Raw genomic sequence first — 27,132 nt, forward strand, 5'->3', positions numbered from 1 at the left:
AACTGTCTTAGCATAATGAATGAGTTTAAAAGGAGTTGAAAAAACCTGCTTTACTCCCACAGAGTAATTTCAGGCATGTTGCACTAGTAGAACAACTTGTCTGGAAATTTAGCAGACCTAATTAGTATAAATGGACTGATGACAATGTGTACCCGTTCTTTTAAATAGTTCAAACGAATTCAGTGTCCTTTTCGTGGGATAAGGGAAAAGAAACTGCAATGGAGGAGATGTTGTTCCCTTTAAAAAAATTTTAACATATGATATGAACAAATCTGATTGCCTCCAAAGACAATGTTTAAGATCTGTAGAAGTGAAGAGCATGTACTTTATTTAATCTATTTCTTTAAGAAATTGTCTTGAGGCTATATTGAGTTAACTCCGATAATCTTCACATCATTCCTGAGTATTTCTCTTCTTAGAGATATGCATTGTTGCCTGTAAAATAATGATATAGTTGATGTACAGCACTAAGTGTACCTTCATTTCTTTCTGATTTTTTGAAGAGTATTTTATTTTTGTTGTAATAATCCTCTGTACTGCATGCTGGGTTTGGATACTGTAATACACACCTGTCTTAATACAGAATAAGCAATGTGTCTCAGATCTTTTCTGTATACTTTTTTCCTTTTTATATGGTTGTGGTGTGTCACCAGGACTTCAAAGCTGGGAGACATATACTCATTTAATGGGTAAGATGTAGGAAATTGGGTGGTAAACAATTTTGAGGCAAAAATGGTGTAAAATGTTAACTTTTGAGCCATCCGCCAAGTTGGTAAGAATAAACCTTTAAAATAAGGGCAAGATATAGAATCCTCCTTGTTTCACCATTTTTCTAAAATATTGACAATCTAGACTTTTAGAGCAAGGAAAAAACCTCAAGTCTTTGCATTTAGATCAGTTTAAGATTCCAGAAAGTATGCCTATGAATTTTGTATGACAGTCTTGATATTGTAGTCACTGCATATGCTATTTCAGTTGCATCAATTCAAAGCCTCTATGTCTTCTGATTCTGTAAAGTTGAAATAGTTTCTATATGTTTCATAGCTCCGCAATCAGACCGTCTGAAAGGCCAATGCAGTTTTTAAGGGCCTTCAGTAGGGAACCCAGCATCTTTTTATTCCAAAGAGAGAGAAGGAACAAGAAACACTGCAGAGTCATAAATAGTTTGCCATTTGTCATTGCATAAACATAGCACTGATGTGGGATTATGAGAGAGAGCTATTGAAAGACCAAGGACACTTGCTGAAATATTTAGATTAAAATAAGATTTGGACAAGGTACTTGGTGAAAATGAAAGATTACTCTCCTAGCTGCTGTGATGCAGGGAAATGTTATGGGGAGGCATTTTCCGACAACAGCTATGACCAGGTGCTTTTCATTTCAGAAATTGGCATCAAACGCATATGCACCTGGTAGAAAAGGTGCATAGCTGTGATTGAGCAGACTAGGTAAAGGAAGGGATTCCCCTCTATTTTGATGCAAGACATGCAGCTGAATGTTGGGCTATTGCTTTGTTCATGCAGTTGGGCTATTGTTTTTGAATCAAAGGGGAAAGAATGTTAGAAAAAAGTCTGGTTTCCATCACTACTTCCTTTTGCTTCTTTGTTTGTTTCTTTATACTTATTTGCTTTCTTATACTTCAGCATCTTTCCTCTTCTTTTTGTTCTTTCCTCTTGTCTTTCATCTTTAATAGCTGTTCTTGCATTAGTCCACTTATCCCCATGCTACTGAATTGCCTCTTATGGGGGCAGCACCTGTCTGCTTAATTGTCATCGCCAGAGACAGCACTTCCTATCAGTCACAGGGCAGAGGACTATTAACAACAACTGTAGTGAAATAATATTTACAAATGTGATAAAACGTAATGTCCGGTAGTACATGATACCTGAATGCTAAATTTGGTGCAGCATTGCCCAATCGAATATAGTTACTGGATATGAAACAAGAAGTATATGATAGGGGAGGTCAGGAGAAGGTAACCAGTTTCCCCTCAGTTTTGGACCTTACAAATGCACTATAAGTGTAATGCACTTTTCATATTTTCTACTGTTCTAATTTAAGTGGAAAATATGAAAAGATGGAGGAGATTTGTAACCACTACGCTTGCCATAATCTCATAAAAACCATTACATTATCTACAGGTATCAGCTGAGCTGGTCTCCCTCCTCTGTGGCTTTAGAAGGAGGCATTTTAGTGGATTATGCATCATATTTTTGTTATATTTGACAGGCCGAATGGGAGCTGGAGAAAAGAAAAATGCTTGCAACGTACAGTACCGACGGCCCTTTGGCTGTGCAGTCCTCAGCATTGCAGATCTACTGGCAGGAGACTCAAAGGATGACCTTATCTTAAAAGTATACATGTAAGAGATTGTTTCCTTTTAATTTATTAAGAGTTTTGGAGTCCATTTATATCAGTCTGTACCAAGAAGCAATGGCTTTTAATTAGTGTAAGTAAAGGGCTTTAGTCCTTTAAGGTTGTTTAAGCATTTCCATTCTAATCCCCCATAATATAAAATAGTATATTTTTGAGCTGGTCAAAGACTAGGGAAAGGGTTTCCTAAAAAAATTCATAAAAAATTCAGAATTTTTCACCATTTTTGTCGCAGTTTGTAAAACTTCCATCAATTCGTTTGTTTTTTCAAAAATGAAAATATTATGTTAAAAAAAATTGCACAATTAAACATTCAGAAGTCAGGAAATATGTGAGTTTGGGGTGCATGTGTTACTTTAATCTGGCCCTGATTGGATACAATTATCAAATGATGCAATAGGATATCATAACTGTTTTCTACACCTATAGGCCTTGATCATGCAAACAGTCCTGTTAAGTTTGCAGGATTGAGGCCTGTGTAATTTCATTTAGTGTGCTATTTTACAAGAAACACAGTGAACAATTCGCTGCACACCATCACTAGAGTTTTCACTGTGCAGCTAAGCCATGCATTCATCTACAGCCAGGTCGTCTTTAGTGCACACTTTACAAGTTTTGCAAGAGCTCCCTGAAAAATGTACTTTGCTTTCCTAGAGTGTGATTTTTCATTTGTTCATAGTTCGTATTCCTACACACTTCCTCTCCCTGTCAAATTGCCACTTTCTACCCATAAGTTTTCAGTGGCCGAGAAGTGTTTTGATAACCATGAACGTGTGTTTTGTCTTTCACTCTACTCATACTCAAAAATAGTTGAATTGCTTTCGCTCCAATTTTCCAAAATGATTTTCCTTTGGGCAAAGCCTAAACCTGGAAGACTTGAGCTTGAGAGGGGTAAGTTTCAGAAAGTTTTAAAAGCCACTGAAAATGGGGGATTAGAATGGAAATGCTTAAACAACCTTAATTATAGCAATTTCTCTGCCTATCTTTATCTGGCAATGTGAAGTGTTTGGGGGACTTCTTTGGAGTTCCTTGTACCACCCAAATGTCTGCCAAGAGTACTTTATCAGAAAGTAGTAGGCAGGGCAATCATTTATATATAATGATGCAAAACAATTACAAAACTGCAATAGCAAAAAGTGTAAAATATTAACAATGCCATAAGTGCAGGGGACTGGAAAACCAAAACATCTCACTCAAAATCTAATTATTTTAAATGCATGGATTTATTAAACGGCAAATGAGATTTTGGCAGACAGTAGATAGGAAGAAAGTTCAATTTCCTGGATGCAGTGACACAGAACATAGAATTCCCCGCTGACCTTGGGCTCAATAAGTTAAGAAATATTTTGTGGAATGATCTATTCTAAGGGTATAAACTGAGATACACTAGTCAGACACTTAAGGGATTCCTCTTCCAGTAAAGTTTAGTACTTTAGCCTTGAAGACACTTCAGTCTCTAAAAAGCAGCCCTTCAACTGTCTCTTATTCCCCACTGTGCTGAATTAGAACTGCTGGAAGCAGTGCTTCTGACGGCAATTTAGTATGACGGTGGACAGGTGGCTGACTTTTATTTTACTTTAATTTTCTGTCAGTCTAGATTAAAGTGCTCTCTGTTGGATAGCACACTGTTAATGTATTTGTTGGACAGTTGAATTCCACTTTCAAAGTCTGTCGTTGGTAAAAATAAATATGGCGTTAGTACTTCAGTTCAGATAAAACAGGACAAATTTGATACTAAGACTAACTTTAGTCTAAATGACAAGAAAAAGTTCTGTGGAATATTTCTCAAATATTGGTCAGATTATGGAATTCAAACACTTTAAATTAAAGCAACTGAAAATGCTATATTTTAAAGTTGTGGCAAGACGCTTTTGTACCTACAGTATTTTTAATCTATTCAAATGGCTTTCTCCTATAGGCAGCCTCCTATCCCTGTGAGACTAAGAACATACTTTCTTTTGCCCTTTAGTTAAACACCATCTCTACTAGATGTCCTGTTTCTGCTGAGCTCTTGAATGGTCATGTTAGGCAGGTTTCACTGTAATTTAGAGATGATGAAGAAGGGATTAATACACATGAGTAATTGAGCAGTAGCTGAATTACTGAGTGCCACCAAGGACACCCTTATGCTCAAATTTTCCCATGCAAAGCGAGCATTCCTACATTGACATCCTCAACCCAGTGCATCTGAGTGCTGCCATGATACTGCTCCCTGTTCTGGGAAGCTGTTTCATTGGGCATCATGCCAAAACACACATTGTGCCAACAATATGACCTGTTGATTTAGATAAATCTCAAGCTGCTAGTTGGTGAGCAGAAGAGAATTTATTTGGAGAAGCCAGTTAAGTTTGTTACAGTGGGTCTGACAACTGTGAGCTCTCATTTCAGATTTAAGAGTGTTACCATTTTCATAGGTGCAACACCGAGAGTGATTGGTATCAGATCCATGAAAACATCATCAAAAAGCTAAATGTTCGTTACAACTTGACAGGTTCCAATGCTGGTGAGTGTATGTTGCAATATGTTCTATTGCATTATTTTAGTTATTTTTTAAAGTTTTACAAATAAACCTTTTTCTTTTTGAAGGGTTTATGACTTTTCCACTCATGAAAAGGGAATGCTATTGTTACTGTTATTGTATTGGGTAAAACTTGGAGTGTCACAGCAGTTGCACATCCTGCCTTTCATCTGCAACTTAAAAACCTAAAAGCACATCACTGAATTCCCTTACAGAAGCAACTGATTAGTAACTTTTATTTTGAAAGGGTGCCAAGTTGCTGTTCAACCTTGATTACAGTCAAGTCTCTAGATGTAGTAGTCACATATAAGGCTAAATCATCAGCTGGTGTTTGATATCCTACTGGAAGTACTGCCTGGTCAATAATACTGCTGATCTTGACTTATAAATAGAAAACTCCTCACGTTGTTGACATGATACATCAAAATCTCTAGGCAAGGGGAAGTGGGAGGCCACCACACTGTTCACAAAACCTCTTGCTGACTAGGTGAGGGACATCCATTTTGTTGGCATCTAAAGTGTTTGCTATGCCTCCATAGCCAGCATCCAGGCGCTGTCATCAGAATGGATAAAGTGGGAAGAGCAATAAGCAATGTTAAGGGACAGAGACAGTTGGCCTAGTGGTCTTGTAATACTGCTCTGTATTGCCAGACAGGAGACTCTGGGATTTACATGCTTCCTGGAATTGGCAATTTTTTTTAACCACTACAGGAAAGCAATCAAACCTCTTCTAGCTGGAAAGATAGGGTAAGTCTATAATGCAATTAAAAACCTGCATCTTGCCCATGCCAGCTGACTCATGCTTCCAGGACTCAGGCTGCGGGGCTTTTTCATTGCTGTGTAGACTTCTGGGCTCAGGCTGGAGCCCACACTCTGGGACCTTCCCACCTTGCAACATAGGCCAGCTGCAGTTGTCTAGGGTTACCATACGTCCAGTTTTTCCCGGACATGTCCGGATTTTCGGCAATCAAACCCCCGTCCGGGGGGAATTGCCAAAAAGCGGAACATGTCCGGGAAAATGCCGGCCGGGCACTTCCCCTCCCGCGGCTGCTCTGCTCCTCCCCTGACTCTTCGGCTCTGTTTAAGAGCCGAGCTGCCCGAGCGCTGTGGGCTTCGGGCAGCCCCCATGCCTCCGGACCCCAGCCACCGGCCGGGCACTTCCCCTCCCGGGCTCCAGCGGCGCAGGGGAAGCGCCGGCCGGGGGCGCAGGGTCTGGGGGCTGCCCGGCAAACCGTGAAGCCGGTAGCGCTCGGGCAGCCCTTTTCGCGTGGCTGGGAGTGGGAAGGAGGAGGGGGCGGAGTTAGGGCGGGGAAGGGGCGGGGTTGGGGCGGGGCTGGGGGTGGGAAATGGGCGGGGCCAGAGCCCCGTGGAGGGTCCTCTTTTTTTATTTGTTTAATATGGTAACCCTACAGTTGTCTAATTCTAGTGTAGACGAACCCATAGACGTATACTACAATGACTCGGGGCTTGTCTACACAGTGGGGTAATGCACTCTACAAGCGTGTGATTTCTAAAGCACACTAATGTGATGCACCTTAATTGATCCATGTAGTCCCTGCTGGTGCACACTAAAGGTTTCCTAGTGCGCTTTAACAAGTACAGTGCTACTTTTAAGTGCTATAGGGAATGTTTAGTGCATACCAGCAGGGTCTATATGGACCAATTAACATGCAGCACATTGGTGCGCTTTAGGAATCACACCCCTATAGAGCGCACTATCCCACTGTGCAGACAAGCCCTTAGTTTTTGCTTTCAAATCCTTTTTCTTCCATGTTGGTCCTGAAAATGCATTCTTTTAAATTTAACTGCAGAATAAACTCAGATGAGCTAATTTTCAATTTAATGTTATGTTTCACTGCAATTTTTTATCATTTGAAGTTGTAAACCCATAAATTTATTAGATTAAATAGGCCTGTACAGTTCAGTTAACTCGATTTGTGAACGTGAAGCTTGTAGTGAAAAGTTACATGAAACATGGTCTTCAGCGAGGTGTGAGGGGAAAAAAGCTCTAATGCTCCATTTCATTTTTAAAGATTCAAATTAATTGAATTAAAATGACACTAATTAAGGCTCTATAATTTAATATGAAGCCGAGCTACGATAGCCGTATCTTGTCATTTAAATTTTTTTGCAAGGATATTATGATGCAAAGAGAATATTTGTTTGTGAATTCAGTGTATATAATAAACCTACTTTCTGGGTTCCTCAGACACCGAGCGTCACCCCTCTATGGAAGTGGAAGGAAAAAATAGTAGCACCAAAGTATTAAGTGTTTGCAGTGATATTGGACAATTTGTATTTAGGATGGTGGGCTAGAATTTGACATTTGGAATACAATACGCCCTCTACGACAAATGCTCTTTGAGATGTATAGTAAAAAATATTCTGAAAATGAGATAGGAATATTTACTATTGGTGCAAATGTGAATGCCTGCTACTTGGTAGTCACACTCCCCAGGAAGATTTTATTCTTCAAACAGAATTGCCTGGGTATATTTCTGTGGTAAACCCTTCTGATTGTTAATGCGTTTGATATTGTGATGTGTGGTCTCCCTGTATGTTTCTGGACAGGGTCCACTTTAAATACTGGAGTTTGTTCAGCTTCCGATAAAAGTAAAAGTAATTTACTTTTTCTCAGTTTCATTTGTGAGTGCACAGCAATTTACATTTCACATCAGAGCCTGCTAACAGAGTAGGAAAGGAATAGCTATTACAGTTAATGCAGAAATTACTAGCACCACCTATTGGAATAAACTGTTGAACTGAAGTTGAAGTTACTCTGAGTTTTGAATATACAAATTAATTTGGAAAAACCCAGGTATCTTGTTCTTTGTTTGAATTATTTCATTTAAAAATGTTTGCAAATATGTAACACATTTCGACCATCAAAAATAGTAACCATGATATCATGACCCATAAGCCACTGGAAAAAAACGACACTCGGAAAATTGTATGCAGTGTAGTTGTAGCCGTGTTGGTCCCAGGATATTAGAGAGACAAAGTGGGTGAGGTAATATCTTTTATTGGATCAACTTCTGTTGCTGAAAGAGACAAGCTTTTGAGCCACACAGAACTCTTCTTCAGGTCTGGAAAAGGTACTTCTGGAGTCGGAGGCGATGCGTTGGGGAGAGAGGGAGCATGCGGGCTCATGGCCTTCCCCCCCCCACCACCAGATTTGCTGCTTGGCTTGTACTGAGCATGCTCACACAGACAGGATGCTCAGTAACACCGCTGAAGCCAGCTGCCTCCCCACTATCAGCAGGCACTGTTTGTCTCTGAGCACAGGTCCTCTCTGTCCAGAGTCGTAGCAAAATGCAAGGTGGAACAGATTGTTTAGCACAATTGTAAGGAACCATTCAAGGTAGCGTGGCCCGTTAACACTTCTGCAAAAGGGGGGGGGGTAGTGAGATTGTTGTAATAAGCCATTAATCCAGTGTGTCTGTTCGGTCCATCATTTTTAGTGTCTAGCAATGTTATGAATTTAAGCTCTCAGGCTTATCTTTTGGAAGTGTTATGCAGGTTTTCTTTGAGGATGAGTACTGATAGGTCAGATATAAAATGATTGTTTTGTGAAAAGTGTTCACATACAGGTGTTAGGGTGTTTTTGTCTTTTATTATTTTCCTGTGTGAGTTCTTTCAAAAGCATAGTGATTGTCTGGTTTCACCCACATAGTTGTTATTGGGGCATTTAGTGCACTGGATGAGGTATACCACATCACATGTTGTGATAGGCATGGGTAGGATTCATGGATCTTGAAAGGGGTGTTGTGGGGGGTGTTGATCATTGTAGCAGTGGAGATATGTCTGCAGGTTTTGCATCTGTTGTTCTGGCCGCTTTAGTTAGTGTGTCCTGGTCTGGGGGGAGCTTGCTTCTGATGATGAGCTTGGAGAGGTTTGGGGTTCTTTGAAGGCCAAAAGTGGAGGTTCAGGAACGATTTCTTTCAGCATGGGGTCCCCATCAAGTTTGGTTTTTGGTGATTGATGTTGCTCCGTATGTGTTCCAGTTTGGGGTGGTAGGTGACAACTAGGGGTGTGCGGTCTGCGGGGTTTTTATTTCTGTATTGAAGCAAGTTCTCTCAGGATATGTGGTTGGCCTGTTCCATGATGTGGTCTACTTCTATAGTTGAGTGTCCTTGTTTGATGAAGGTGGTTTTAAGTGTATTTAGGTGTATATCCCGGACTTTCTCCTCAGAGCATATTCTGTAGTAGCTGAGTGCCTGACTGCTTTCTTGGTATGTTTTGGGGTCGTTACTGGATCTATGAATGTAGGTGTGGTGACAAAAACACTCTATCACCCGTAAAAAAAAAAAAAAAAAAAAAAAATGAGGAGTCCTTGTGGCAGCTTAGAGACTAACAAATTTATTTGGGCATAAGTTTTTGTGGGCTAAAACCCACTTCATCAGATGCATGGAGTGGAAAATATAAATACACCGCACCTGCCTATTGTATTTTCCACTCCATGCATCTGATGAAGTGGGTTATAGCCCACGAAAACTTATGCCCAAATAAATTTGTTAGTCTCTAAGGTGCCACAAGGACTCCTCATTGTTTTTGCTGATACAGACTAACACGGCTACCACTCTGAAATCTATCTATGGGTGAACGCTTTTCCCAAAGCAATCACTAGGTATCTGACCTAGCCAGTCCTCATCCTCAAAGAAAACCTGCACAACGCTTTCAAAAAATGAGCCTGGGAGCTTAAATTCATAAATCTGCTAGACACTAAAAACCATGGATTTAACAGAGGCACTGTTTTGATTTAACAGAGGCACATGGATTTATGTCTTATTATAACAATCTGTAACCCACTAACCACCCCTTTTAGTCCCATGACTGCAGAGGTGTTAACGGGCCACTTGACTTTGAAAGGTCCCTTAAAATTGTGCTAACCACTTATGCTAAACAATTTGTTCCACCTTGCATTTTGCTGTGAGGTTGGGACTACCTTTCCCAGACCCGAAGAAGAGCTCTGTGTGGCTCAAAAGCTTATCCCTCTCATCAACAGAAGTTGGTCCAATAAAATATATTACCTCACCCACCTTGTCACTCAGAAAATTGACATTTGTCTTAAAGTTCTTAATGGGTTGTGAGTGACTCCTAATGTAGAGGGGATGTATATAGTTATCAAGCCTGACATTTTTGTGGGCTATATGAAAATATTTATGGCTCTACAGAGCTGTTTTGTTTTGTTCTGTTGGCTGTTCATACTTGCCTGCATTTTAAAAAAAATAAACCTTAAAACCATGTATTTTTTGCCTAAGATACATTCATTTGGAATCCCGGGAAAGGTGCAGGAGCAATGATTGATGGGATACCTTTCAGCAGCCCATTTGAATCTGTGGAAAAAGCTATTTAAATTATTATTAGTTTAAATAATTCCTCTTGATGTTAAACAGATGGAAGATCTGATATGTTTCGTTTTAATCAGTGAGAGAATCATAGACATAAAATTAATATAAGCAGTAAACAGTTAATTTCAGTTTCTAAACAGGTGGCTTGCTTCTGAATAGATTTGGATAAATTCACAGTTTACAAAAGGTGGTTTGTTTTAATAAAAGTGGGCTGCTGTAAATATTGATATTAACATGAGATATGAGTCTTAATATTGTTTATTTCAGTTCCTTATCTGAAAAGCGAAATTGGCATTATTTGGTAATCACTGAATCACTCATTAAGCAATAGGACATGACAACAGTGCTCTTCTGGGTGGTTATTGAATACCTTGGGTAGTGGTATGATTCGAGACGCAAGGCTGATGGCAGAGTGATTTTTAACCATCTGAGATCTGCTGTAATCCTCAGCACATGTGCTTCATGCAAAGCTTTCACTCTAATAACAATATATATATCACTTTTAAAATGATAAATCAGACCCAACCTTTTACTGGATATTATTGACATGAGTATGACATTAGTGAAAGCCAATCAGTTAGCTCCCTTTGTATTCAGAATCAAAAGTTTGGGCTGTTTCACAGTATACCACAAATATCCCTTCAAATGGAACACCTTGAAAGTGAGCTGTGGGAAGATACTGCATTGTCTCTTTGCTTATTAAATTTTGGTTAAAATAATGGCTTAAGTATTCTCAGTGTCTTCTAAAGCTTTGAATGATCATAATCAATAATATTTGGTGGGGGGTAGGGAGGGGAACCCAAGCTGTCTTTACCAGTCCTTATTTGAAAAAATGTTATGTAATTTGCTTATTTTCGATTACATTTCCAATATTATGGGTTGAGCCAGTAACTACACCTGTAGTTAAGATTGCCTCACACTTTGTTTTAAACCCATTTTCAGTTGCTTATAACTTTGCCATACTTTAACCATTCATACTGAAACGTACCATGCTTGATCTCTCTGCTTCACTCTCAGAAAAGTGAAAATGGTTCAAGGCTAGTGAAAAATGGATAATTTTGGCAATTTTTTTTTTAAATCCAACAATTTCTTTGAAGCGCTCTAGTGCTTCCATGTTTTGGGACAAGAAGTTGAAATTGGGCAGGGAGATAGTTCTCGGATCACAGAAGTGCCTTTTGCTTTCCCTGTGAAAATCTCTGTAGAATTGGACAAGTTATAAGCCTCTGAAAATCACCCTCTGCACATATTCTTATAGTTTGTGAAAGGGTTGCTGCTAAAATCTCCACTGAACATGCCCCAGCCCCAAAGAGTTCCCTGCATGTCCATGCCACTGAGCATGTTCTCTGTTCCTAGTGGGTAGGTAGAGCTATAATTCTGGATGGGGACATGTTGCAGTAGCTGCAGACATTGCCTACTTTGGCCCAAGAGTTCCAGTCTCCAGTCACCATAAGTTCCAGTCTCAGCTCTTCCACTGACTGGTGTTAATTCTCTGCACTTCACAGCCCTTAATGAACGAGGTCTCATACCCCCTACTGTAGGAAGCAACCAAATATCTTTCAACATTTACCCACAGTCTCTAATATGGGAAATCTCATCAATTTAGCCCCATAACCAGAATTCTGGAATTTCCTAACTTTGAGTCCTTGACTTTGCAACCATAATGTTCCTTTAATACATTTTATTTAATCTGTTATATAGTTGTGGCATTGGCGTGCACTGTGATTTACAGGCACATAAAACAATGGGCCAGATTCATCTCTAGTGTATCTTCTTTGCTAGTGAAGTTACACATGGGATTAATTCAAACCAATGATTTTGCCTAAAGGATCTTAAAATCTCAATGGGATTGATTACAACGAAAATGATAATCCCAGGGTGGGTTGGAGAGGCGCAGGATGATGAATGCTAGAACAGCAGGGAACAGAGGGAAGGGAGTATGATGATCACGATGGTTTCTTCTGGCCTTAAAGTCTATGAGATTATGAGTGCTGCTTCTGAGGAGCCAGAATATCTGAATGAGGAATAGAAGTTGTTCTTTCTAGTAGCCATGTTAATACCAAAAGTACAGTTGTGAATACATTGTCTACTGCACTGTGCTGTATGACCATCTTATTACAAGTTATGCATACAGCCAACTGAAATAACTGCAGGTGCATTTCACAGTTAAACAAGTTGACAAAAGAGCTGTTTTCCTATTTTATTTCAGGCCAGTTCTGCTAATAATTGCACTAGTGAAAAATTCAGTAGATGGCATACTCCTATTCAGTGTGCAAACCCTTAATGCTCTTGCTCTAATCTGAAAATCTAGTCATATTATGCAGCTACATAAAGGGCCTGCTCCATCAATCCTCATTCAGGCAAGTAGTTCCACGTAAATCAAGGAGACTACTCATGTGAATAAGGATTACAGGATCAGGCCCTTTATGTAGCTGCAGCACCTATAGTGTGTAGGATTATTGTGAATAACCAAGGAACTGCAGTTCTTCCAGGCATCATAACTCAGACTCAGGATCCTTATCCTTACAATGCCCTGGGATTATGGTATCCCTGATCATAGTTCAGCCCTGCAAAGAAGCATTTATATAGCCCCAATCGTGTGTCTTGTACATCTCTGTACACTTTTGAGGAAAAACAGATTTACTATTTAAAGATATGATCCAAAGTGTTCTTAGGGAAGAAAGGAGACTCATAACATTGAATATAATAGGACAATCAGAAAATTGTCAACCTGAAAAATGGTAGGGTCATGATTTTGCATCACAATACAATTTATCCTATTTGTTTACTCAGCTATATTGTATATTATATTCCAGTCTCATGAAGTAATGTGGCTCAGATGTAATTATTCATGTGTCCCAGAAGACGGTTAGCAGGTTTGGATAATATAATTATATGAATTTTCAATGCACAAGATATTGGGGGGCATGAACTTGTTACAGATAACAGGAAGGTTTGGTAACTGAAGCCTGCATGATTGATGATCAGCCCTGTTTTGAGAAAGCCATGATGTGTGTGGGGGATAGGGGTGAAAGAGAGAGTTGGACGTGTAATTCAAGCAAGAATGATGTCATTCTAAGTGGAGTTTTCAGTAGCTATACAGTAATATAAGTGGAGTATTCAGTAGCTATACAGTAATTTTATTTCCTTCACATTAACTAATGAAATTAATTCCTCTGTGGTTGCTTAGCAGCCAGGGAAAAGCTTTTTTGAAGAGATTGCCAGTATGTTCAGATAGATTTGCTGACACCGCATGGAAAATATTATTGTTGCATTACTGTATGCGGTGTATAATACATATTATGTAGCTTCAGTCTTTTCCTTCCAAAAGCTAGCATGACAAGCTCTGAATCTTCCCCACTACCACCACCACCAGAGTTCGATGTCTTATACTTATCAAAAGAAGAGGGAAAACCTGCATTTGAATCTTCCTCTTTCTTGTTCAGCATCATTATTTATTTAAGTGCTGATGCTGAACAAAGCAACAAGACTTCTTTCCACTATGCAAAAACAGTTGCCTATTGCATCTCCAGCTGAAGTCTGAACTGCACCTTAACAACCAACTCATAGTTGTTTTGTAAACAATAGGAGGTATAGTCAGAATCAGGGGAATGCTTTTTGATTAGTGGTAGCTGTCTGATGAAAGGAAAAAATGCTTGAAAATTCTGTTTCTGGATTACTGATATATATGTTACTGGATTTCCACTCCTTAAGAAAACATACACAGTGCTAGGTCCTCAGCCTTGCTGTCAGTGCAAATGTGGACAGAAAGCTGGAATAAGCAGCCTAGTGGAGATTTCCCTTAATCCAAAAACCCATTTCAGCCTCTTTACTCTCTACATAACACTTTGCCTTGCCACCTTCGTGGAGACTAATTTTCAAAGCGAACTGGCAGTTTTTCTATCTTCAAAAACTCAGTTATTCTCCTCATCTGAAAAGAGAGAAATCCACATCAAAACCAGAATTTGACTCCTTACATACTAAATATAAATGTCAAATTTTTCCACTGCTTTTGTATTTAGCCCTTAGAACAGACACTGCCAATTCCTTGATTGGTTTATTTCCAGAAGCCTGAAGGTTGGTGATCCTCATAAATTTTCATCCTGGTTTCTTTCCAAAGGGGAAATGGATCTTATGTCCTTGCTCCCCCGTGTCACAGGCCAGGATGGGTAGTAGCTAGATGTTTTGTTTAGTTTTTCATCTCATATTCCTGTCTCCGAGGAGGAAAGTAAGGTTCGAGCTTCATGGACAAATCATTGTTGGGTTTTGGTGGGGTAGCCATCACTTCTCGGCTCTCTATGAGCTGAGGGGTGAAAACATTATCTACTATCTGTGGGGCCTTTGTTTTCAATTTTTATTTTATTTAATATTTCCCAGGAATTTATCAGTGTTTATTACCACCACAACAAAAACAGGTGAAAATCAGTGCAAAAAACTATTAATAATATTTTTGAGTAACTATTGGGGTTTATTTTGGTGGCCAGAAAGACAGGGGGAAAAGTGTTCAGTAGATTAATGCTTTGAATTCTGTTCATGAGCGTGGTTTGCTGCAGAACTAAAACAAAACTTGAAACACAATGCTACTTCTGAGTTTAAGAAAACAATATATCTCTAATTCCCAAATAAAACTCATTTGAATAAACAGTTTACAGTTGTACATTTAGGACTATTAGCCTATAAATATTTACATTTAATAATTGGACCATACCATTTGCAGCGCATACACTCAACTTCATCCTTTTCTCCTGTTTTTGTTTTTTAAAAACTTTTGAATACTTCCTTGTGTTCTGAAACGTATTCTGATACAGATTTTTGTTTTCTTCCCATTTTAGTGTATCAAATCTTTAAACCATTATCTTCTAACAGCTTGAAATGTGTACATGGTGGGTGTGAGATTCATCAGTATGTTCAGATTTGCACACACTTCAGAACTTGTGTGCGCGCCTGTTTGTTTATTGTATGTATCTTCTAGACTAATATATAGCCTTACTTCAACAGGCAACTTTGCATATACACCCAGACTAACGTATTATCATAATACATGTATCTCATGCAATGTATTGTATTTTCCTAATAAAATAAGTTATTTTTATATATTTGAATCATACAAAAGTAGGGTGAAAATCAGAAAAAAAATGAGTAATACTTTTTGTAAAACCTGGGAAATTTTTGGTAAAAATCGGTTTAAACGGAAAATGAAGGGGCTTAGCTATCTGGTAGTAATACCTATCTCATAGAGCTGAAAGGGTCCCTGAAAGGTCATCGAGTCCAGCTCCCTGCCTTCACTATCAGGACCAAGTACTGATTTTGCCCTAGATCCCTAAGTGGCCCCCTCAAGGATTGAACTCACAACATTGGGTTTAACAGGCCAATGCTCAAACCACTTAGCTATCCCCATACCTATCGTTGTGCTAAAGCAACACAGGTAACAGAATGCAGATCAAAGCTCCTGCTCTGCACTGGCCCTGTGGCTGCTGTCAGGAATCAACATGCTGACCAAATGTCTAGTTGCCTAACATCTGAGTCCAGGCCCTAAAGATAGGGGCAAGTAGTTACCTTACTTTCAGTTATGCTATTCATGGAGTAAGTACTATTCAATATGGGTAATGGTGGAACAATCCAATGCTAAGTAATTAAAGAAACCCTGTTGTACCAATTGCCATGGAAGGGTTAATTATCAGAAAGTATTTTGGTTGTAATCCATTTCCTGCATTAAAAGTAGCAGATGGTTTCTGCCCAGTTTTGAAAAAAAAAATCTTTGAAGGAAAGCAGGAGCTTTATGAGGAAACCATATCTATCCACGTGAATGGTCTTACGTGATGTACCAATGAAAATTACAAAATTAATATTTATCTGTGTTTACTACCAGAAAAAATTGATTTACTTACAGTTTTGCTACTTTTTATTTTCTGTTGTGTTTTGCCTTTTTATGTTATCTTTTCTTTATCCGCTGAACCCCATTTCTTCAGTTTTAACTTGAATAGCTACTTGGATAAGGCCACTGTAAATATGATTTTTCAGATCATTTTTAGAAGTTTGCCTGAAGTTACAAATGTGAAGTGTCTAGTAAACCTGGAAAAGGAGACCACACTTTACCTAAGTTTTAAATATTAGTATAATAGCCATAAAACAGAATAAAAATATATAATAATTGTAAAGTAATACACATAGTTATTACAATACTATCAAAGTATTAGACAATAGTATGTTTCAGATGATAGAACACTAGCCTCTTGTCAAGAAGGTTGACTCTCACACCAAGACTTAGGGTATGTCTACACTACGGGAGTACTTCGATTTTAGTTAATTCGACTATGTGGAATCGATATTACAAAGTCGAACGTGTGTGTCCACACTAAGGACAGTAATTCGACTTTGTGAGACTTTGTGAGTCCACACTAACGGGGCAAGCGTCGACATTGGAAGCGGTGCACTGTGGGCAGCTATCCCACAGTTCCCGCAGTCCCCGCTGCCCATTGGAATTCTGGGTCGAGCCCCAAATGCCTTCTGGGTAAAAAAATGTGTCGAGGGTGCTTTTGGGCGCCTGTCGTCATCCGTCCGTCACTCCCGCCCTCCCTCCCTCCCTCCCTGAAAGCGCCGGCGGGAAATCAGTTCGCGCGCTTTTCTGATTACTGACAGCGCGGACGCCACAGCAGTGCGAGCATGGATCCCGCTGCGACCATCGCTGCAGTTGTGGCAGTTCTCAACGCCTCGCAGCTTCTCATCCACCTGTACCAGAGGCAGCTGCACATAAATCAGGAGAGGAGGCTACGGCACCACCGTGACGGCATGAAGTCGGACACTAGCTCCGACCTCTCAGAGAACATGAGACCCAGCGCCCAGGACATCTCGCTGTCACTGGGTCTTGTGGATACTGTTGAACGGCGATTCTGGGCCCGTGAAACAAGCACGGACTGGTGGGACTGCATAGTGCTGCAGGTCTGGGATGAATCCCAGTGGCTGCGCAACTTTCGCATGCGGAAGGGGACTTTCCTCGAACTGTGTGAGTTGCTGTCCCCTGCCCTGAAGCGAAAGGACACCCGGATGCGAGCAGCCCTGACTGTCCAGAAGCGAGTGGCCATAGCCCTCTGGAAGCTTGCAACGCCAGACAGCTACCGGTCCGTCGCTAACCACTTTGGTGTGGGCAAGTCTACCGTGGGGGTTGCTGTCATGCAAGTAGCCAAGGCAATCGTCAAGCTACTGCTATCTAAGGTAGTGACCCTGGGAAACGTGGAGCTCATCATAGATGGCTTTGCCGAGATGGGATTCCCAAACTGCGGTGGGGCTATAGATGGGACTCACATCCCTATCCTGGGACCGGACCACCAGGGCAGCCAGTACATCAACAGAAAGGGATACTTTTCCATGGTGCTGCAAGCACTGGTGGACCATCGGGGACGTTTTACCAATATCAACGTTGGATGGCCTGGCAAGGTTCATGACGCTCGGGTTTTCAGGAACTCTGGTCTGTTTAGACGGCTGCAGGAAGGTCTTTACTTCCCGGACCACAAAGTAACTGTTGGGGATGTGGAGATGCCTACAGTCATCCTTGGGGACCCTGCATACCCGCTAATGCCCTGGCTCATGAAGCCCTACACTGGCGCACTGGACTCAGGGAAAGAACTATTCAACTACCGGCTCAGCAAGTGCAGAATGGTGGTGGAGTGTGCTTTTGGCCGTCTCAAGGGGAGATGGAGAAGCTTACTCACTCGCTGTGATCTCAGCGAGACCAATATCCCCATTGTGATAGCTGCTTGCTGTGTTCTCCACAATCTGTGTGAGAGCAAGGGGGAGACCTTTATGGCGGGGTGGGAGGTTGAGGCAAATAGCCTGGCTTCTGATTACGCCCACCCAGACAGCCGGGCGATTAGAAGATCCCAGCGGGACGCGCTGTGCATCAGGGAGGCTTTGAAAGCCAGGTTCCTGACTGAGCAGGGTCTCCAGTGACTGTTTACTTTGTGGACACAGATGCTGAACCTGCCCCCGTTTCTTTACCCAGTTACTGTTGACTATCCTTCCAAGTTACATACCCCCTTCACCACCTTCCCAACAAATAAAATCTGTTCCGTTTTGTTAATGAACAAGGTTCTCTTTCTTACTGTTTTTGCGGGAATGTTTTAAACCGGGGACGCAGACTGTGGCGGGGGGCGGGTTTAGTGTTCTGATGCAAATGATGCTTCTAAACTCCGGGAATGACAGGCTCCGCAGTGCTGGATTGGTTGTTTCAACGCAGCCTGCCAGCAGTCCTGGGCGGGACTGCATGTATGTGTCGGCCAAGTGACTTTCTGGCAGGGGGCGGAGGGTAACAGACCCCCTGCTGCGTGGCTCTGTGATCCAGGATAAGGACCGCGGCATAAGATCTCTAACTGCCCTCCCCCGCCACAAAGTCACAGATCAACCCCCTCGCACCCCAGAACATGAAAACCGCCTCCCAGACTGACCAGGGTAACTGGTGACTGCACTGTGTATGTGTCCTGATGCTGGACCTGCCCCCGCCTCTGTAGCCTGCTAAAGGTGACTGTCCTGTCCCAGTAACAAACCCCTTCCCCCCCTTCAGACAGAATCCCCTCTAAAAGACACTCTCGGAAACAGTACTTAACAGAAACAGATGTTTTATTATGAACCGCACATGAAAAGGGGGGGGAGGAAACTTGGACGTGGGCTAGTGTGAGATGGGTAGGAAAGGACTTTTCAAACTTTGTGGAACGAGAGCCTTCCATTGCTGCAGCAGTGTGCAGGGGCTGACTGAAAGTTTTAACGGCCCTTGCCGCCCCTCCTTCTTTGGACTTTTGGTGAGGGGGGTGTGCTTGGTGGCGGGGGAGGGCGGTTAGAGATAGACAGCAGCAGGGCTCTGTCCTCCTGCCTCCGGTCTTGCAGAACATCCACTAGGCGCCGGAGCGTCTCCGTTTGCTCCCTCATTAGTCCAAGCAGGGTTTGAGTAGCCTGCTGGTCCTCCTGGCGCCACCTCTCCTCCCGTTCCATGACTGCTCTGTGCATTTGTGACAAGTTCTCCCTCCACTGTGTCGTCTGGGCTGCCTGCTCTCGTGAGCAGTCCATAAGTTCATAAAACATGTCTTCACGCGTCTTCCTCTTCCTTCTCCTAATCTGCGCTAGCCTCTGGGAGTGTGATGCCAGGCTGGGTTGGGAGACAGTCGCAGATGTGTCTGTGGGAATGGGAAAAAGGGAGTGAATTCCTGAGACAGATAAATGAAGTTGCTAACAAAGACCATAGTCTTTCTCTGTGAACAACACCATGCACTGGACCTTTCACATGCGCACTCAGGACAAGGTCGAATTTTCGGCCCTCGCCTTCAGTGCCTGGGGTCTTGCATTTGCGATCAGAGAAGCGTGGCAGGACACCTCTACTTTTGTTGCAGGAAAACATGGTAAGCCGTAGACTTGTGGCAGCTTAAAAATGTAATAGTAGCACTGGGCTCCTTTCGCACTGAATGCAAGGCCACTCTCTGCTGGCAGCAATCAGGGAAGCATGAGCTCTGCCCCTGTCCCACCACCTCGCGGCTGTCCCCGGGAAAGCTCCCTGTATGCTGCCCCTCTGCCGCCTCCACCGCGTGGCTGCAAAGCAGTCCCAATACTAACATTCTCCTCCCTAATTTAAAGCAGGGCGTCATGTGCGATATAACTCTGATGAGGATCTCAGAGACCGAGAGGGGAAGGATGCTTCGGGAGACCATGCAGAGGCCAGGGCCGTATGCCGCCATGCTGTGCCGTGCCATGATCCCGGACTACTTAATGGACTCATGGCGTGGGAACGTGTGTTACCACGGTGGCCCGAACAAGATCGCCCTGCCATGGAACCTGATGCGCATGCTTGAGCGGTACCTCCAGGAGAGCTATGCCGAGCTATCCCAGGAGGACTCTCTGTCCATTCCCGGGCACATTGACCGTCTTTTCCTTTAAGTGCAGTATAAGGGACTACAGAGTGGAGCGTCCTGTAGTGGCCTAATCATGAATATCCGGACATTTTTTGATTTTTTTATACATAGTTAGGACTCAATAGTTGACTAAGCCAAATAAATCATGAACACCAAATTGCTAATATAGTTAATATTCCTGTTTTGTTATAAATAAAAGTTTATATGTTTAAATGAGTGAATGAAAAGCCCTTTCTTAACAATATAAATATTCCAGTTACGTTAAAATGAAATGTTTAGATGTTTAAAGCACTCACTGCTTGATCCTTCCCCTGATTCGGTGTCCGGGGTAACGGCTGTGGATGGTTGGTAGGGGATCTCGGTAAGGATGATGAAGAGCTCCTGGCTGTCGGGGAAATCAGCGGTGCAAGCGCTGTCGACTGCCTCGTCCTCCTCCTCTCCTTCCTCATCTTCCCCGTCCGCTAACATTTCCGACGAGGAACCGGCCGTGGACAATATCCCATCCTCAGAGTCCACGGTCACTGGTGGGGTAGTGGTGGCGGCCGCACCTAGGATGGAATGCAGTGCCTCGTAGAAACGTGATGTGTGGGGCTGGGATCCGGAGCGTCGGTTTGCCGCTTTGGTTTTTTGGTAGCCTTGTCTCAGCTCCTTGATTTTCACGCGGCACTGCGTTGCATCCCGGCTGTATCCTCTCTCTGCCATGGCTTTAGAGATCTTCTCGTAGATCTTTGCATTCCTTCTTTTGGAGCGCAGCTCTGAAAGCACGGACTCATCGCCCCACACAGCGATGAGATCCAAGACTTCCCGATCAGTCCATGCTGGGGCCCTCTTTCTATTAGATTGCACGGCCATCTCTGCTGGAGAGCTCTGCATCGTTGCCAGTGCTGCTGAGCTCTCCACGCTGTCCAAACAGAAAATGAGATTCAAACTGCCCAGACAGGAAAAGGAATTCAAATTTTCCCGGGGCTTTTCCTGTGTGGCTGGTCAGAGCATCCGAGCTCGAAGTGCTGTCCAGAGCGTCAACAGAGTGGTGCACTGTGGGATAGCTCCCGGAGCTATTACCGTCGATTTCCATCCACACCTAGCCTAATTTGATATTGCCATTTCGAATTTAGCGCTACTCCTCTCGTTTTCGAGGAGTACAGAAGTCGAATTTAAGAGAGCTCTATGTCGAACTAAATAGCTTCGTGGTGTGGACGGGTGCGGGGTTAATTCGATGTAACGGCGCTAAATTCGATATAAACTCCTAGTGTAGACCAGGCCTTAGTATCAGCATTTGATAAAAACCCTCTTTTCAGTGCTAGGTAAGGTGGGCAGAGCTGCTGCAGATGTTACTCTCTGTATGAGGCTTGAAACCAGACTCCCTTTTGGGGAGAACAAGGGATAAACTCTAATGCATTCACTAACTTTTCTCTTTCTTAATAAAACAAGCACTGATACCCAAGGGCCCAAGTAACCTGCTACTGATCAAGTAATAGCTGCCTCATTTTACTACAGATTCACTGCACAACCAGTGAACTTGTTGAATTGTAAAATGGCTTGAGATACAGTTAATATAAAAGATGTGCAAAACAAAGCCAAATTCTGGTCATAACTAAAGGTGGTGATTTTAATATAAAAGAATAACAGCACAATTTGTAATTCCAATTTATAAATATTGATTTTTTCCCTCTAACAGTAACACCTTCATCTTGGTGTGAGAATATACCATATAGTACTTTTTTCCTGCCTAAAAACATTTGATGTTTTCTATCCATTAATAAACAGTTACATGTGATCAGCTTTTTAAAAATTGAGATGCAGCATGATGAAAGGAAGGATGGTCCAGTCGCCAAAGCACTGGCCTGGGCTGTGGGAAACCCAGATTCACTTCCCCCTCTGCCACAAGCTTCCTGTGTGATCCTGGACAAGGCACATAATGTGTCTCTGCCTCAGTTTCCCATTTGTAAAATGGGGATAATAGCACTTCCCCACCTCGCAGGGATGGTGTGAGAATAAGTATACTGAAGATTGAGAGGCATTCAGACACTGTGGTGACAGAGGCCATGTAAGTACCTAAAATAGCTAGATAAAGAGAAACAGAAATAGAATAGATTTGATTTGACATTTTTCAGCATACAGTTTAAATCTGTTTAATGCTTTCATTTATCAATGTGAAATAACTCAGCAAGTTCTGAGGCAGACTATTATTTTCATATCTCTCCCTTACACAGACTAAATCCATCTGCATGCAGAAGACAGAAATGGATTGCCTAGGATCAGACAGGAAAGGTTCAACAGTTGTGCAGATGCCAACTTTGATGCTCTAATAAAAGCCCCTTAAAATTCCTATGCTCTTGATGCAATATTTTTGCTCTTGAGAGATAAGATTGGGGGCAAAAATACACAATCAATTTTTCACTTGCTAATGCCAAGAAGAAGAAAATCAATTTAAATCCAATACAGATTAAAATACTGGTGGTGAAGATTATAAACTTAACTAGCTACTGTGGAAGTTGGGAAAAGAGCAGACATCTTAGTCTTCCAGGAAGAGCAAGAGTCAAGCTAACTCGAACAGCTAATAACGCGAGACTTCCAAGCAGGGCCTGGATGAGTGGAAAAGAACTGTAAGAGATGCTGTTTTTCGACCTTGTGTTAGAATAGAATGCAGACTGTAGCAGAAATTGCTGAGAAAAGTAAGATATCAGAAAGGAATATGTATAAACAAAATGCATAAACAAAATGCAGTTGTTGATCATTACTGTATGTCACAAAAGGTATAAATGCTTGCCTTAATTGTTTATCTAACAGAGACCTGCCTCGGGAGGGGAACCCCTGCCTGTGAGTACTCTCCCCTTGCAAGTGTTAAAGAAAATAAAGCTGCCTCTGGCATGTTGCAACCAACCTCAGAGTGAGAACTCGTTTTTCTCCCACACTACTTTATAACTTTGGCCTCTGTCAAAGGGGTTCCACAGAAATAGTCAGTATGGGGGGAAAATCTTTTCCTATCCCGGTATCTTGAAATGCTCTTAATGAGATTTACAATGGTGACACAACTTAATTGCATGATTACTGAGAAGCAGCATGTTATTTTGTGGCAGTAATGCAATGACTACATAGTAACTGTTGAAACAGTGTTAACTATACATTAACTTGAATTGATGGGCAGACCTCAAGGTTTAGATCAGATAAAAGTCCAAAATTGTAGGGTTTTCCTCCTCCTTTCAGCTTGAGTAGGACTCCTTCCAAAAAAAAATTTTTTTTTTCAGTCTTCTGGCACCATCTATCTTCAAAGCTGCATTGTGGGGTCAAGATAAGAGTTTTTCTTGAAACCTCGAACCAAATATTTCATCATCTTACATGACTCTGGGGCATATGTAGTCCAAGACGAGCATGCAGGGGCCAGGATTAGGCAGGACCCTGAAAATCATCTTTAAATATTGGGGGGAGGGAGAAAGAGAAATGGGAGGGGCAGGGTGTGAGACCTAAATGGGGAGGTGACTTGTGTTGAGGGAGAAAGCCAGGGCTTGGTATGGTTGAGTTGTGGAAGAGAGTGCACCAACCCCAAACTTTAAAGGTTTGCTTTGAAGAGAGGGATTAGATTCAGGCTCTTTCTTACAATGCCTAGCTCACCATCCCTAGTAAATTCTCTCTCTTACCCCTGATAACTGTGCAGTAACTTGATCTTTCCACTGTAGGGGAAATTAGAACATGAATTGGGTGATACTGTCTTGTTTTATCCTCAGTCGTCTGTGTTCAACAACGAGACATGATGAATAAGGAAGCTTATGAACAAGAGAATATGTTAAAAAAATTGTTCAAGTATCATTCATTCTTGTGGAAAGCATTATTTCCATATTGCTGTCAAAGTCAGATAAAGGTGGATGCATTCGTTACACTAGCTTCTGAACATTTTCCTCTTGTGCATCTAACTTTTAAGACCATTTATACCTCTCTCTCTCTCTCTCTCTCTCTCTCACACACACACACTCTCTCTCACACACACACACACACACACACACACACACACACACACATTTGTGTAGGTAGATTCTGAATATTATGGTATTATTCAGTATTATATCAGTTTTAGCCTGTTTACTTTATCCTCTCCCACTCTTTAGTTTGTGCACCTTCTGATAATATATTAGTTGTTTCTCTTTTTGTGCACATGAGTCCTTAACCAGTGAGGTGATGGGTGCCCTCAGCTCCCACTGAAGTGGATGATTTATGGGTATTTTGGGTACCATTCATGATTGGTCCCCTAGTGATGTGTGTTTATGAATTCCATTTTCAAGTAAATTACACCAGACTTGCTAACAGAATCCATTCAGTGGCCCCTTAGTTATTTGGTAGAAGAATTGTACTAGATTTTGCAGCAGTCAGAAGAAATTGTATAATGATACAACTGAAAATCTGGAGCTCTGTACAGAGTACATCAGCAAATGAATCAGTGTCCACACTGAAAACCCTGCCCAGATTATCCTCCAAAACAAAGACACTGCTATCTTGTCTTCTAGCATCCACTTAGTCCCTGCCATCTCTTCCCCAGAAAATCTTGTTCGAAAAGACAAGCATTGAAATGTGATCTAAAGAACAACAAATTCTTGCCTTTTCAAACTAATAAGAGAAACTTGAATGTGTAACTTGGAGGACCCTTCTCTGGAAATATCCTGACTCTGATCCCTCCTATTTAAGTTGGGGGACTGTTAATTTAAGTGCCTCCATTGAATTCAACTTCCGTGGTATCATATGGGGAAAGAGGTGGAATCCAGATGGAGGATTCATGGAGGAGTCTAGGATCTAAGTCATTTAAAGATGTATAGGTTTCATAGAGTTGAAAACCTGAAGGGGCCATAGATTATCTAGTCTGACCTCCTACATATCAGAGGCTGTTAAATACCACCCAAATAGCCCAACATTAAAACTTAATACCTTAAGCTGCATCTAAAACAAAATCTGAAGCTAGTCCTGGTCATGTAGCACAGGCATAATATTATCCTAGTGATAGCAAGACTGCTTAACAAGTGGTCAACTTCATGTTGCACCATCTGAAGTTTGAGTGGCTGAAAGGCCCAGCTCTCAGTAGAGTGTTTTTCAGGTATCTAATTTGGAGATGGCAAAGGCTTAGGTCATAATGGGCTACGGAAAGGGAAAGTATACAAAGGAAAAGGTCACAGCATTCTGGAAAAATAAATAAATAAATATGTTCTTGGGCTCGGATACTATCTTGGCATCCAGAAGCAGCTGACGATCCACAGGATCAGCAGTTGTAGAACTGAGAAACTAAAGTAGAGCAAAGTCCCTTGATTTGGGAGCTGATGTCATCTCAGTTCATTTTGTCCTAATTTATCAACATCACCTTAGTCTTTATTTGTTTTAAATCCCAGCCAGCTCACTCTCCTCTCAACCCCAATCCAGGAAAGGCACTGGGCAAACTAGTCTGCTGCATCAGCCAGGTCTGACAAAGTAGGGTTTGCCTACACTGCAATAAAAGGCCCACGGCATGACTGCAGCTGGCCTGGGTCAGCTGATTCGGGCTTGCAGGACTATGAAATTTCAGTGCAGGTGTTTAGGCTTCGGCTGGAGCCTGGGCCCTGAGTCCCCACGAGGGGGGTGGGTCTGAGAACCCGGGCTCCAGCCTGAGCTTGAACATGTACACTGCTATTTTTAGCTCCTCAGCTCAAGTCCTGTGGGCCCGAGCCAGCTAACCGGGGCTATGAGCCTTGGTGCCACAGGGCTTTTATTGCAGTGTAGACATACCCATAGAGACTTAAGTCCCAACTGTGTATTGTTTGCTCCTGTGCTCAGTGCTGTAACTGAGAGGTTTGGGTGGCAAAGGTGGCTCTGAGACACTTGAGAGGTTCCATTTTCTGGGGCAGCTGATATGCCCAGCCCCCACCCACCCAGTGTCAGAGTCGTCACCCACAATTCTAAGTTACACTCTTTCTTATCACCGCATATAGGCAGCGGGAAGCAGAGAATCACTGGAGAGCAATGTGCTCCAGCTGTTCCCTCTCTTCTCCACCAAAACTAATCCCTTGCTCACACCTTATGCTCACAACAGTGCTGGGGGGGAGGTTAAAAAAACAGTAGGCTAGCTGCTGAGGCACCCCCTGCACTCAGGAGCAGCAGCTTTCCACCCTTTGTATGACAGAGGCATGCAGGTGGCAGAATACAATAGAGAATCAGGCCCTTATAGCTCAGTGTCATTCTCCTATTGGCTAGAGACCCCATGGCCCATACTATCTCCTCTGATGTCCTCTCATACTCATTGAACAGAAAGGATGACACATGAGAATTTAGTGCACCATATAAAATAGCCCTTTGGGCATATGAGTAATCACCCAAACCTACCCTCTGTGTCCTCTCTCAGCTAAAAGAACAGAACTACTGTAGTGAGTCTGATGATTCTTGCCAGGGTTCACAGATGTGTCAACAGAGCTCCTGAATCTTATTTTGTACTGACGCATTGCTAGCATTTATACAGTAGAGTGCTTTTGTTTAATTACTTGCCACTTCTGTGGCAGTTTATTAATCTGCCAGTTTAATCCTTCGTTATATTTTGTGACAAGGGGATTATGTATATGATGTTTTGATGTGTTTAAGAATTAGTTGTCGCTGAAGACTGCTATTTGAAATACATTTAAAGTAGGAGCAGTACTGAGATATTGTGCTTTGATATAAGTACACAAGGCATAAAAGCATCTTTCTTTGTTCTCAATAAATGTGAAGGCTGCAAGATTGAATATTTATAGAGAACTTTGCAGGGAAATTATTGCTAAATTAGCTTGAATGATAACTTTGCAGTAGAAAAAAGCCGCATTAGAGTTGACAGTTTTTAGACAGGATTTTTAGAGTACTTTGTCTCCCTTCATTTTTTCAAGTAGCGAATATAGCTTTACAACTAACAACAAATAAACTAGTATCTGAGTGCAGGAATAGTCAAAATAGACTAGTCTACTGAGGGAACATATTACTGTGAGACAAAGATGATACTAATTCTTCAAGGCAGGTTCAG

General features: G+C 41.9%; 1 protein-coding gene across 1 annotated transcript in view; it reads left to right on the forward strand.

Annotated features, from left to right (window-relative positions):
- DOCK4 (dedicator of cytokinesis 4) overlaps window positions 1-27,132 on the forward strand; it is a 306,106-nt gene that overhangs the window by 102,585 nt on the left and 176,389 nt on the right. Inside the window, exons 11-12 of the mRNA XM_065401620.1 lie at window positions 2,230-2,362; window positions 4,788-4,876. Coding sequence (XP_065257692.1) covers window positions 2,230-2,362; window positions 4,788-4,876 — 222 coding nt within the window. The remainder of the gene's footprint in view (window positions 1-2,229; window positions 2,363-4,787; window positions 4,877-27,132) is intronic.

Source organism: Emys orbicularis, chromosome 1 (genome assembly GCF_028017835.1).
Source record: "Emys orbicularis isolate rEmyOrb1 chromosome 1, rEmyOrb1.hap1, whole genome shotgun sequence".
Lineage (NCBI taxonomy): Eukaryota > Metazoa > Chordata > Testudines > Emydidae > Emys > Emys orbicularis.